Source organism: Malaclemys terrapin, chromosome 1 (assembly GCF_027887155.1).
Source record: "Malaclemys terrapin pileata isolate rMalTer1 chromosome 1, rMalTer1.hap1, whole genome shotgun sequence".
NCBI lineage: Eukaryota > Metazoa > Chordata > Testudines > Emydidae > Malaclemys > Malaclemys terrapin.
In genome coordinates, this window is record NC_071505.1 from 297,562,319 (window position 1) to 297,577,212 (window position 14,894).

A 14,894-nucleotide genomic window follows, 5' to 3' on the forward strand; every position below is an offset into this window, starting at 1 on the left:
AGAAGACAAAGACCTACCAGGTCTTCTGGGAACAAGTTCAAGCCATCAATAAGCCATATGAGAGGAAGAAAAGGCCTTTTAGAAGAAACAAGAGACCTGCCTGGAAGATAAGGAAGCTGTCTTGGTCTAAAGCAACATGTTTGAAGTGTTCTGGAATAAGGAACTGGCCTTCATATAAATTGACTTCTGAATCATCCTGATTGAAGAAAGAGATGTTTGGGTGGAAGAAGATGTTTTCTCGATGAAAAAATGTGCACTTCAGGAGATGGAGAAAGCTCTGAAGAAGGCGAAGAAGTAAGTCCTTTGGGAAGGTGTAACTGGTGCCTAGGAGCATATAGATGGAAAGCATTTACCTGAAGTTGCAATGACAAATGCTGATGGCGGTCATGTCCACATTCCGCAAACTAGAGAAAGGTATAAATATTGTATTGGATAGGAAATGAAGGAATGACAGCTCATGTGAACAGAGCTTTATCTATCTTTTTGATCCCAGGACTGTAATAAATCCCTAACAGAGATTCAGAAGAAAAAACAAACAAAAACAGCTTAAGAGCATGAGTTTTTCCTTTTAGATTTGTTACTATATTTGTTTAATTTTATTTTCATCTCTGGGATACTGCCACAAATTTGCTAAATGTCCACTCCAATTTTTGAATTTTTCACTTGTAAAAGGATATCTGAAATCTTTATTCTCACGCTGATGGTGATCTAACATTTTCAACTGCAACTTTAATAACTGAATAGATCAGAGAAGTCTCTCCATAGCCAGCCCAGGCACCCCATCCTTGACTGGATAACTTGTGGTTTGTTCTTGATGTGCTGGAAATTTCAGAAGCTAGTTGGGAACGTCAACATTTGATACTAAAAACACTGTAATAAATTTGTGGCTCTCTCCTGTAGAGCTTGATAATTTTCTCAGTGCTGCATATCTTGACTATTTGGAACTTCATAGTGGAAGCAAGGATAGATCTGAAATCCGTGTTCTCCAAAATAACCACAGGCACTTATCACTTGTGCTAAAGGAAAAGGAGCTGTTAGCAGCACAAGGCTTATGACACACAATTAAACAATTATGATTTGATCCAATAGAGGGCAGCAGTCCATTTACTCACTAATACATTACAAGTTATTTTGCTTGTGATATGTACATTGTACGTTTGCTTAATAGAGACCCTCTCTGTTCCTCCCTCTCAGGCTCTTTATACTGTTTGTTTTCTTTTTTCTTGGCCCCAACTTTCCATCCTCCCTTAAAAGCCCCCCAGCAATCTTTACACACTCTGGCTCCAATTTCTCACTCTCCACTTGGAACTTCATTTCATTCCTTCCTGATTCTCCTCTGCGCTATCTGTTTGTCATCAACACAGCTGAAGCATACAGGTGAATCTGGCTCAAAGATGCTATAATGGAAAGAACACTGTGACTCACTCTTTCACATTCTATAACTTAGCTGAAACACAAAAGATAGACTCCTCTACATCTAAAGGTTAATCATGGGGAAAACAAACTGACAATCTCTCCTTTCAGTTAAGTAGCTATTATACATGCCAAAGCATGAGTATTTATATTATACTGTATATTGTTACATTGTAGATAACGAAGATATTGAAAACCATCTGTGGGCAGAAGCCCCACTAAAATCAATCAGCATTCTGGTCAAGGTTTTCAGGAACAGGAACCTGAATCCATATTTGGACACCTACTGTCAATAATTGGCCTGATTTTCAAAAGTGCTGTGCACCGAGCAGCTCCCACTGACCTCAGTGGCAGCTGGTGGGTACTCAACACTTTCGAACAAATCAGGTCACTTATTTACAGTAGGTGCCTACATATGGCTTTAGGAGCCCAGCTTTACTTCTTTATATCTTGGTCTTTATGCCACAGGTTTATGATCAGCTGGGCCCATTAAGCTTAGTTATAGCTCCAGCATGACAGGTATGTCTCTATTTTCTTCATATAATGTGTTTTTTAAATGGGAGATGCAATAGTGTGATTATTACGTTAGGTTCAAGCTTCATATACATATAGTAATAAAACCAAAATATTTATATTTGCCTAATATTTAAAGTATGTTGAGGCAAGCCGGTTTTGTTAAGGTCCCTCAGCAGGAATCCTTAACCCAACATGCAAGCTGAGATGCTACATAGTTTATTGGGGTTTGATAGTTCTATTTATTACAACCCATGAATGGATGATCCTTTACCGTAAGGTATGAGAGGGGAACCCAGATCCATTCTTGGCTCCTCCCTCATTCACCTCCACCCCAATGACCACCATAAGCTCACTTCAATATTACTTAGCTTTGGGTCATTGGTGTTGTACTTTGTGAAATGACATCACTATAGCTGACCTGAATCTTAGCTAGGCAATCCCCAGAGGGCATCAGACATCCAGTGGGGTTAAGGCCCACACTTGTGTAAGTATTGTACAGTCTCTCTTAAATTTGTTACAAATGTTATGGTTTTGGTAGTACATGTATTGTTATTAAGCAGAATTACTATGTTTCCCTGGAGTCTGACTTCCTGAAGTCTAGAGATGTTCACACCATCAAGAAAAAAAATCTCTTTGGGTAAAGAAATTATTTTATCAATCTATCCATAAGGCCTCTGCATGTCAAAGGCTAAACTCAGATTGTCATCAAAGATGTCAGCCATTACTACACATCTAGAGAGATCAGCAATGACCCAACAACTGTTACTTTTACCTAATAGAAATAGTGTTTGCAGATTTGTGGAACAAAATGATATAATTTAGTCATATTTTCTATTTGATAATTATGATGTACAAAATGAAAAAAGTTACGCCTGCATTTTTGTAAGGGTGGTCCAGCAACATGATATAAGAAGAAATGAAATTGTTTTTCACTGAGCCTTTCAAAAAGAGCTTTCAAGCCCTTTCTTTGCATTTTACATGCATGTCATGGAGAGGGAGGTTCCAAGTGGGGACTGATGGCTTACTAATTTGGTCTTCTAAGCACCAGATCTGATTTGGAAAAGATCCCCACTGTATATTCATTGTCTATTTTAGGCCTTGCTCTTGAAGCATCAGTAAAACCCTTCTTTATGACTTCCCTAGAGGTAGAACTAAGCAACCAGAAGATGTCTGATTTGTCTTTGCTTTCTACCATTTAACAAATTATACATGCATGAGGTAAAAATCAGTTCATCAGGTTGCATTAAATACAGTGAGACATTGGTTATGTGCCTCACTTAGCTGGACTATAGAAGCGTGTCTCATGCAATTGTTTTTATAGCTCAGGCAAAATTAGGTAAGTAAATGTGCCAAAACCAATTGCCAAGAGCCGATTACCTCAATTATCCCTGATTTGTGGCAGGCCAGAAAACACTGGAAATGAACATGCTGGGTAGAGCAGGATAATGAATGTATTGCTCTGCACATAGCACTTCTCTAGTGGCCCAACAGGACCAGCAAAGTGAAACTAACAAGGCAGATACCATTTTCACTCTGCTCCTGTTGGTTGGAGGTAGGGCAAGAAAGAGAAAAGGAGAGGGAAAAGTATGCAGTCCAGGAGGTGAGACACTGAGAACTAAAGAAGAGAGAAGAACATAAGAACGGCCATATAGGTTCAGACCAAACATCCATCAAGCCCAGTATCCTGTCAGAAGCTAGGGACACCATCCCTACCCATCCTGGCTAATAGCCATTGATAGATCTATCCTCCATGAATTTATCCAGTTCTTTTTTGAACCCTGTTATGGTCTTGGCCTTCACAACATCCTCTGGCAAGAAGTTCCACAGGTTGACTGTGCGTTGTGTGAAAAAATACTTCCTTTTGTTTGTTTTAAACCTGCTGCCTAGTAATAGAAATATCAAATGTGAGATACTTAATCTGAAAGAAGACTGGCTATATTTGAGCTCCTTATTGGCTGCCATCAGTCTACTGGTGATTAGACTGTTAAGTGTAAGAAACTCAGAATTAAATCCTTCTCCTTTAATACAGTATCTGATTCTCCCTCTACATGATACAATAACTCCCATTAAAAGCTCTGTGTGAATTACTTTTATCCTGAGGTAGGGGAATCGTGTCCTTTGGATTCCTCCAATCCTCTGCTGGAAGAGAGGAAGAGATGTGGGAGGAAAAGGTTCCTCCTGAGAGATAAAAGTTAAAGCATGGTAAGGGTGTGAGTATGAACAAATGGAACGAGTGCTGACACTCACTCAGAGGCAAGGTAGGGTGTGAGTAAGTGTGGGTCTTTTATTTAAAAGACTCAAACAATCCTGTCGTCTGTTTGCTAACTGCTTCTGAATCCTTCCTTCCTGGACCCTCAGGGAAGGACCAGGCCAAAGCAGCTGCAGTGCATGGAATGGCAAAATTCACCTCCTGGTGCTGCTATGTCATTGCTCTTCAAAAGTCTCCCAAAGAGTTGGGACTGATCTGTCACTGCCGCTCCTCCAAGGATCCCTTCCTCTCCCCAGCATAGAGCATATGTTGCGGTCAGGTCTAGCGCCCTCTCCCCTTTGTTTTCAGGCAGCTTCTTGTTAGTATGGAGATAAATGGGATTGAACTTTCTTTATCCCACTGACTGCCACCAACAGGGATCCCAGAGGGTGGGAAAGGAGGAGATGCTACTTACTGGTCTCCTAGATGAAAAGGACTTGCCTCCCCAGGAGTCCCACAGGAGGGGTGGGTGCAGAGGAGCCACTGCCAGCAATCACCTTTGTTGAGAAATCGCTGTTGTTTCAGTGACTACTGAGAGGCTCGCAGGGAGTGGGGATTGAGGTGTGCTGCTAGGAGCCCTGCAAGGATGCAGTGGAACATCACTTCTATCCCCCCCTTCTCTTCCCCACTCCAGGCAGCACATTCACAGCCTCCCAGCTTTTGCTATGCCAGTGAATGGTTAATCTTCCTTCTCAGGAGAAGGCCAGAGGAGTAGCAAAGCAGTATCAGAGGAGTAGGTGAGACCAGGAGAACCAATAGTTCCTCTTCATCCACACAGGACTCCCGGCGGTGGTTCTCTCCAACTGTGGGGCTGCTAGACACACAGCTCATCCTAATGGCCGTGAGAGAGTCTAGAAGTGGCTTCTTTCATTCACTCTGCCCCCACTCGCCCCAGTGATCACTGGTAGCAGTGGGATGGGGAGTGGATGGCAGGAGTGGAATGGATGATGTTAGAAGACCATCCCCATAGATTCCCACATCCACATCAAAGGCTATTGGAAGGACCTACTGGGTACTATCCTGGTAAGTCCCTTAAACACCTAGATCTCACATAAGGAGAGGGGAAATCAAGGAAGAAGGGGGTTTAAGGTATCACACACTTCCCATCTCCTTGATAATCACCATTGGCAAGAGAAGGCACCATTCCCTGCACTGCCCCTGCTATCCCTGGAGCCTCTCCTAAGTTTCCAGCAAAGGGTAGAGGAAATCGTGCATAATCAAATAATAAAAAGATATTTTATTTATAAAGCACCCTGCTCTGGAGCCTGAGGCATTGTACAATAATTCATAATAAATATAACAGTACAAATAAGTAATTAGCTTTTCTCTCAATTCAGGAATTATGAGGCAGCGCTAGTCAATAGAAAACCAGATTGTTTTCTCTCTCCATTGGTTGGGTAATTAGTGATTCTGTGTGCCTCCATTTTGAGAGGCCTACTTCAAGTGACCTGCAAGGGGCCTAATTTTTGGAGGGTGAGTGCTCAGCACTTTCAGGAACCCCAGGTCCCTGCCAAGATTTCAAGTTGGGCACTCAAAAAACAGAGGCACCCAAAATCATTTTTGAAAATCACTTTGGAAAATCTTGGTCCAGATGTTACACCTACAATGAGCTACAGGATCCCTGCCCAAATACTGCACTAATTGATGCTATATAAGTGCCGTCCAAAGAGAAGGCTTTTCACTTTGTAAACATCTGTATTTCTGGTGGAGCCATATTTCAACCCCCCCGATTTACACAATTACTGCATATGTTTGAGCAATTCCAATTACGATAGTCATTGCTGACATCTTGACACTTCTCTATCTGATGGGCTATAGGATGTGACAGGCTGGACTGGGCTTGGACCATACCTTGCCCTCACAAGGTTCCGTAAGAGACGAGAGCTTTCATCAAGGTTGGCAAGTGAATGAATAAAACTGCCATTGCCTCTAGATGTCCTACACCTCCCGCCAGAAGCAGCTCATCAAGAAGCTGTGGGATGAGAAAGTTTTTTGGGAGGAAATCAAGGCTTTTTGGGAGAAGATGAATGCCTTTCGGGAGAAGATCAGGGCCTTCAGGACGGCGATCCAGGCCTTCTGGGAGGAGGAAAACCCCATCTGGGAGGAGGAAAATGCCTTTCGGGAGGCAGAAAAGACTTTCCGGGAAGAAGCAAAAGCCTTCTGGGAGGGGTACAGGGACTTCTGGAAGGGGTATAATGCTTTCTGGAAGAAGGATAAGGCTTTCTGGAAGGAGGATCAGTTCCTCTGGGAAAAGGACAAGGTTCTCCTGGATGAGGACAAGGTCCTGTGGGCAGAAGAAAAGGCTCTCTGGGCAGATGAAAAAGCCCTCCTAGAAGAAGAAAGAGCTTTCTGGGAGGATGAGGAAGCCCTACGAGAAGATGAAAAAGCCCTCCAAGAAGATGAAAAATCTATCTGGGAGGGGGCATTTGGCCCTCTGAGAGGAGAACAATTACTGCTAGCTGTAGCTATCAATGCTCCTGGGAGTCATGGCCCAGATATTCTTAGAGGAAGTGGGTAGCCCGAGGGAATGAAAACAAGGTGTAAATTATTCTGCTGGATTCAAAACCAATATTTGAAAAGTCACATATGATGAAGCAGCTGTGGAATTAGTCAGTTACCCTCTTTGCTTTGATTACCCTTCTGAAATAGCCTCTTTGACCCCAGAAACCTGATAAAAGCCTAATCGAATTTCAGTAGAACTATTTTACAGTGTCATTTGCTTTAAGATGATTGCATTTAGGTTGTCATTACATTATTTATTGCTCTGGGATCTTGTGCATTGGTAGATGGCCTGAAGCTGTCATGCACCACCCCAGTTTCCAAACCTCTCACCTGTAAAGCAGGAGGTTGATGTTCAGTAGGTGCTAACACACCAGAGAAAGAGAATTTACCAGCTGAGTTCTAGATCATCATAATTATAAATCTGTCAGTCACTGCTGCTCCACCAGTGTAATTCGAGTCAGTGGAGTAAGGCAGTGGTGTTTTAGGCCCCCTCTTTATATTTAAGAGACATTGTGCTAAAGTCAGCGATGAGAAAACTCTTGCTCTTTCCCAACATTATGCTTTTGATCTTCCTCCTCATTGGTCTCTGGAGTCTGATGTGGATAGGTCATTGTTGGTCATCCTTTACTTTCTTCCGGGACTCCAGCTCCATCTGTCTGGGTCTCACCCCTGAATCACGACATGGGAAGATGATCTGTTGAAAATTGGGAGGGAGCAAGGAACCCAACAATAGTAGGAAAAAGATGTCAGTTGGAGAAAGAGGTGGGAGTGGGTCAGTCTGAAAGGGAGAAATAAGACAGTAGTGGGAGGGAGCATGAATGTCAGGGAGTGGGAAGAAAGGCTACATACATAGCCCTGGATCATATCTAGCTTCAGAGCTGCCATTGTCTGACACAAAACAGGGAGCACTATCCTCTCCTGGGAATTCATTCCTCATGAGCTCCTTATAGAAAATCCTAGATAACCATTGGGTGCAATATGTAGTCAATGTCTGTATCCCTGTCTGCAACAAAGGCAAGAAAAGAAACTCTGAACAGAACTCTGGGGATGTCCAGGTTTCAGGAAAGACATGACTACCATAATACAGACCTTGTTCTCTTGCTCTTTCGGATCTCACAGACTATTTTTGAAGAGGAAACAAAATGCTCTTCTCCAAACTCACCAAATTCAGAGCCATGGAAGTTGATACAGAAATAAATCTTCTGTATTTGTCCCTTGTTGTTGCAGCTAGAGGTGAGATGAAAAGGGGAGAGGGACAAAGGCAGACTGTGAAAAACGTTAATCAGAGTCAACCTGGTAAACACTAAGAGTCAAAGTTGTTACGTGTGCATCCGTTGTGGTAGCTTTAGTAACATGTTTGAGGTTTAGACAGTGTTTTATGTTTAAAAGGTTTACACCATAATGAGAGAGTCCTTTACAATTCTTGCTAAAGAATTTGGAGACACCTGCATTTGTTAGGTATGTATACAGTATAAGTCAAGCACACCTTCAAATACAGTTTTTACATTTGTGATCTGCTGAAGGGTGAGCTAGACTCTCCTGTTTTATTGTATTCAGAACAAATTGTACACAAAGGCTTGTCTTAGAAATACATGAATACACAACTCCTTATGAATACCTACCCCATGAAAACCTTCTCATTAACTGGCTCAACCAAAGTAGGAATGTTTTGCAACCTCCTATTATAGTCATAAATAATATATGGGAAATGCCCCATTAGACCATCCAGTCTAACATCCTGCAAATTCAGGAGCGTTCCCTATTATACATTTTAGAGCTGTATCATTAGATACTGCAAAAAGAAAAAAAATCCTTCAGAAGATAAGAATATTCAAAAGGCACCTGTCATTTCATATATTTTAATGTAAAAAAAAAAAAAACATGGGAATTTATCTCTATTATTCAAATCAGCATGTCAAATTAACATCCATTTAAACTAAAATTAGACATGTTTTTCCTTACGAAGAACCTGAAGTACATGAAATGCTTTTAAGAAAGATCCTATTCATTTTTTCTCATATAGCCAAGTAGAGTGTTATCGGTGATAGTGCTGTCATTATAATACAATGGTTGTGCTACTTAAGGAGTTACACAACACAGTGCAGAAAAGCCAGAAGTTTAGTAGGAGAAAAGGATACACCAATATGCTTTCAAACCTCTAGTAGCTCCCCTTAAAAAACATTTAGCTTAAAATATGCATGGATTTCAGGGGGCATTTGGACTGGCCCTTGTAAGCCTATGGCTTGAGAAGGGGATAGGCTTGATTGGCTGTTTTCACAGACATTTTCCCCAGGAAGGGGCAGGGGTGTTTAAATTTAGAAGGGGGTGAGGGCCAAAATATGAGACTGTGATGGAAAGGTGGGCTGTATGGAACCATAGTAAAATCTGAAAAATGTGTCACGACCATTTTATTAGATTTAACTCATGTTTTAAAATCATCACACAAATTAAAGTTGGCTACTCAAGCCTTCAGTGAAGCACTGTGTTTACATCCTTTGCAGTTTCTTGTTGTAATTTTGCACAACTGTTAATGAACTTCTCAAATGCAGTGCGTTCATCTTTGGTGGCTTCTCGCATGCCCAGTACTTCCAGTCCTTCAGTGGATATGTTCATTAGTTCATTCACAGGATCAGGCAGAAGGCGACTTCTTTCAGAACACTAAATTCTATTCAATGATGAAAAAGAACACTTGCCTGTAGCTGTTATGACCGGGAGTAGCAAGAGCTGAATTCCTACTTCTTTCATTCCAGGAAACAGAACACAAAGATTGGGTTGAGCCACTAGTGATGATAAAAAAGAACTTGAAGTCAAATCTTCATTCATTCATCATATGACAGTCCACTCTGTGTTCAAATTCTCTATTCTGTCCTGATCACATGGCAGCCCCATTGCTGGCAATGCCTCACTCCACTCAACTGTTGGTGTTTTATAAGACAGGCATCTATAAAAGCTACTTAGAGGGTGAGCAGAATCCAGAAGTCATTTTTTGTAGATTTGTAAGAATCAAGTGTGTATTTTTGCAGCTGGGTTAACACTTCTTGTCCTCTTCACTTAAGTGCCTTCATTAGTCAACTTCTGGACTGATGTCCTTGCTTCTTCCAGTACATTTTCAATGGATATCTCTGATTGATCCAGGTGTAGCTTCTATTGCTGGACAAAGATCTACTACAAAGATCTACTACTGTTGTAGCAGATGCCTGGATCGCATTGTTTAATGACCCAAATGGTTTCAACGGTAGATTTACAAAAGAGAGAATGGCAATTGTTTTCTCTAAACATAGTAACAAAAGTAGTCCACCAGCCTCACTACTTAGATCAGTCCCATCTTGGTAGATACTTTCCAAAGCCAGCAATAATTGTTGCAGTAATTTTAAGACATCAACCAAGGATCACTCATGGGAAAGCCAGTGGGTTTTCCCAGGTTGGACTAATTTGAAATTCAGTCCCAGAGCATCTTATATTTTTTCCAAGATGTTCGCTCTTTTTGGACTCTTTTTGAAAAAAAAAAAAAGAGTATAAAGAACCATTACATTTATGGCTTTTAAAATGTCTTTTGAAGATTCAGCAACTTGTACTATTGCTAGTTGAGTAGATCATAGAATTGTAGGACTGGAAGGGACCTTGAGAGTTCTTCTAGTCTAGTCCCCTGCACTCAAGGCAGGACTAAGTATTATCTAGACCATCCCTGACAGGTATTTGTCTAACCTGCTCTTAAAAACCTCCAATGATAGATTCTACAACCTCTCTAGGAAATTTCTTCTGCTGCTTACCTACCCTGGCAGTTAGGAAGTTTTTCTTAATGCCCAACCTAAACTGCCTTTGCTGCAATTTAAACCGATTGCTTCTTACCCTATCCTCAGAGATTAACAAGAACAATTTTTCTCTCTCTTCCTTGTGAAAATCTTTTATGTACTTGAAAACTGTTATCATGTCCCCTCTCAGTCTTCTCTTCTCCAGACTAAACAAACCCAATTTTTTCAATCTTCCCTCACAGCTTATGTTTTCTAGACCTTTAATCATTTTTGTCACTCTCCTCTGGATTTTCTCCAATTTTTCCACATCTTTCCTGAAATGTGGTGCCCAGAACTGGACACAATACTCCAAATGAGGCTATCTCAGCGCAGAGTAGAGTGGACTACTGCAGTAGAGCAGACTACTGCATCTACTGGCCTCCCACTGACATCAAGATATTTTACACACTGACTTAATACTTGATGCCCATTTGCATCGATACATTCATCAGCCATGTATGCAATTTTTTTGAATGTGATGAAAGAGTTCTTCACTTTTTCAACTGCTGAGTCTTTCACTTTTGCACTGCATGCTTCTAACCAGTCAGTTGAGTTTCTTGCAGAAAGATAGTGAGCGTTTGCCAGTCTTGTTTGGAACCAGTGTCCAACTTCAGGGTTAACAAGTTGTCTTCCAGTTTGTAGTGTGTGGCATCTCTTGCTTAAACAGTATAGATGTGACAGCCATGTTTGTTTGCATAAACTTTGTTGTGTCTCCAGCATTCTTAACAACCTCATAAAGTACTTTTAAAATTGGCTTTGACAGTGACTGGCTTATAAGGCTTTGATGTCGATGCAGTCTAGAGGCTTGGGGTTTTGCAGCCTTTTCATGTAGTTTGTCAGTATTGGCTTTGTTGGTGATCAATCTGGCAAACCAAGCTCCTCCAGTTTTACCAATTGTAGCAGTAGGAAGCTTTCCTTCTTCATAAGCTTTTTTGCAAGTGGTGCAATAGTTGTCATCTTTCGTAACTTCAATAAATGGGAAAAGTTTGACCAACAAACATCAGGAACTGCCTTTAGGTTGTGGAAACACTGTTTCTTCAGTAGGTAGCTACATGTGTGCCTCGCGCTGTTCAGAAGTAGATACACCACTTGAACCAGATGACGTGTTGGTATATTCTTGGTTTTTGTTATGGTCTTCACCTTGGTTGATTTGACCACTGCGTGGGTGGGGATGATGAGGGAGTTCAGGGGGGATGTAGGGAAATCCCTGTGGTACATAGGGCCCACCCAAGGCTTGGGGTTTAAGTAGAACTCAGATGATACATAAGCCTTGTGGTCGGTGAATTTAACCCCTAATTCAGGCAATTTCTGAGGGTTTTTTTTTTTTATGAGCGTGAGTAAAAGAAATGCCATAAGAAAGAAAGTTCAGCTGTATTCAGCACCCCTGCAATGAATACTGAATGGGACCAGATCAACGGCCATGACAGTTAGCAGGTAAGAAAAATGTTCTCTCTCTCTTTCAAAAGCAGGTCTGCTGATCTGATGCAGGTGGGTCATAGCTCATGGTGAGAAACTGAATATATACCAGACGGAATAAAGATGTTAAAAGCATGTCTCCCCCCTGCCCCTGACTCCCCAAAAGGATTAAATAGGAAAAAGGATTTGGAGCCATCTCCTTCCTAAATTCAGCATATGAAGATGCTAGAATGCCAACCTTACAGTGCTTATGTTGTAGAAGGGATCCAGCCAGGCGCTATGGAACCTTAGGAAAGCACAACACACCGGGCTCAATTCGCAGCTCCCTTCGGACGGTGCAGATCTGATCTAAACCTGCACTGAGCAGTCCTCTGGCAGTGGTCAGTTTCTGTAGCAGCTGCTGTGCCACCCCCCTCCACATTCCAATCTCACACCAGTTCAAACCCAGAGCACATCCATTGATTTAACCAAATGCACATGGATAAGAAATGGAGCAGAGACATGGACTGCCGCGGAGTTATTCCAACTTCACTCTAATGCAAATATCCTCTTGGGCTTGCTTGTACAGCTATAAGAAAGGGTAATTAAGGAGGTAGGGAATCAGTCCTCAGAACATGCTACTGTAACATCACAGTAGGTTCAGGGAAACACCCCATACACTTGAGAACTTTTATAAACAAAACAGGGGTTATTTGGCAACAGTGCCATTAATGAAATAACACAGAATATAGCCAAGAAGTGTTTGATTGCTTACCAAAGCGCATGCATTTTGAATAGATCTGTTGGTATGTAACAGAGACTAATGGGAGAGTGTTTGAACTGCACACACTGGATCCAGGGGCCTCTCTTGCTTTAAGTTTAAAACAAGCCATGAAGTTTTGCACCCCTGTGATGTAATTGTGGGTGTGCATTAAAGGTCTCTGGCAGTGTTCAATGTATTAAGCATGGGTGGGATTGAGGGATCTGGGAGAGAAGATTATGACACATGCAAATCCAGATCATCTTCCTGGTGGGAGCCATAATGATCATCTCCTGACTTCTGGAGAAACAAGAGCTAAGGCAGAGAAATCCTTGTGGAAGTTGAGGATAACACCTCGTATATTTTTTCATAGCCTCAAAGGCCCATGCAAACCATTCATTTTGCTCTGCAATGGAAGAAGGTTCAGGAAGTGGAGGTCCTTTCATTTGCACCCAAAGTTTGCCATAGGGAGAGTCTGAGCAGACTGGGGAGGGATGGACACCGGACATCTTAATCTGCAAGTCTGCCAATGTGTGACACAAGCCACCAAAGGCATGACAAACAGTCAAAGCATGACAAATGGCCAAAGTCTGGGGTACCCTTGTTCTGTTGCGTGTCAGGCCATAATTGGCAATGATAATGGTTTTTCACTGTATGAGTTCAATAACAAGTTTGGCAACCAGATGGAGGGGTGGTGTCCCGACAGGTTGCTCAGGGACTGGGGGGTTTGAGGAGAAGGGCTGTGCCTGGGTTTCTCTGGGCACTAGAAGAAGGATTTAGGGATAGTTTCTTCCCAGGCTGCCCCCAATGCAATTAATTCAGGTTAGGCCACCTCCCATAGGGCATCCCCACCTAGAATTGCCCTCCTGTTGTGGTATGACAGGCACACCTGCCTCATTTTCCCTCCTTCACTGTCCCCCGAAATAGCTCAAAGACTCTTTCTGTGTGCGAATGGGGGTTAAGCTAGTCCAAAAGAAAGCCCCAGCACATAATCCATAGCCCAAGTCTCATAACTATAGTCCAGACAATATATCAAGTAAAGGTAGAGTCCCCCAGCATCCCTCAGCACCCCACCCCAGCTCTCCAGTACAGCTCTAGGGTCCAGCAGCACTCCACCCCAGCTCCTTTCTGGAGTCCCTTAGCACCATGGCCCAGCACTCCAGGATGGCTCCAGGATCCCTCACCATGCTTCACTCCCAGCCTTCAGTCCCCTCTGGCCTTCTGAGTGCCAACAGGCATCTCCCTCTGCTGCTCTCAGCCTTCAGCTCCCTCCTGCCTTCTCTGGCCATGGCTCTCTGGGTTAGCAAGCCACCCCTACCCTGGCTTCCTGGTAATTCCTTCCTCTGTCCAGGGAGTGCCTGCAGCGAGCTCTCTGCAGCTTTTCCCGGAGACCTCCTCCCACCTCCTGACAGTCTCTCATCAGCTTTCCTCCCCCTCAGATTCTCCCAGGTGCTATCCCACCCTCTCACTTGGCCAAACTGGGAGCACCTGTTCTGGCACGGGGGGAAGGGGCTGGACCTGCTTCATTTACAGGGGCCAGCTATATTGAGAAACTCCCACCCCAGTAGACAATGAATTCAAGTCCCCCTGTCTCGCCCTATGCCAATGCAATGGCTGCTGCCCCCTGGAGGTCATTACTGCCACTCCTCTCCTCCCCTCTGAGAGCAGTGAGGGGGAAGTCAGATAGAGCAGTCGGGGATGCCCCATGTTGCACAGGAGAAGAAAGGGGAAAACAGGGAGTGGAGCCTTCCAGACTGTGTCCAGGCCAGCAGCTCAGGGCTTGCTCCACTTCCGGCTTCTCCCCTCCCTTCTGTGACCTTCCCTGGGGCCTTCTCTTTGCTGCTTGGAGGGAGTGGAAGGGGGAGAGGAATGGACAAGAGAGGAGCAGGGGTGTGAGGCTGCTGGAGGAGGGTCTCCCCCTCCTTTTCCCACCCTCACTGCTCAGCTACTGCTGCTCCAGGGGTTTGCAGGACACACTGAGAAGGTAGGGCAGTGGGACAGGGAGCCTGGACATAGGCAATGAAGAAGGTACCATGCCATCTGGTACAGATGAAGGCTCTGCTTGCCCTTTCCATTGCCTCCTCCTCTGACTTGGAGGGGCTGTCTGCACCATCAGGACATTGCACACAAACCATCCATCTGTCTCTGTGGTCACACAGGTGGAAGATGGCAGCATTTTGCTTTGGCTTGTTCCTCTCCTCATGCACTGGAAAGAGAGCACGCCAAAAGGATGCCAAGGGCCAAGCTACCAAACAAGTGAGTGGCCAAG

The 14,894-nt window shown here is 43.3% G+C and overlaps 1 protein-coding gene across 1 annotated transcript; it reads left to right on the forward strand.

Annotated features, from left to right (window-relative positions):
• Positions 1–6,110: 6,110 nt before the first annotated feature.
• On the forward strand, positions 6,111–6,695 carry CCDC70 (coiled-coil domain containing 70). Its single transcript, XM_054024282.1, has one exon. The coding sequence runs from the start codon at positions 6,111–6,113 to the stop codon at positions 6,693–6,695; it is 585 nt and encodes a 194-aa protein (XP_053880257.1).
• The last annotated feature ends 8,199 nt before the right edge of the window (positions 6,696–14,894 follow it).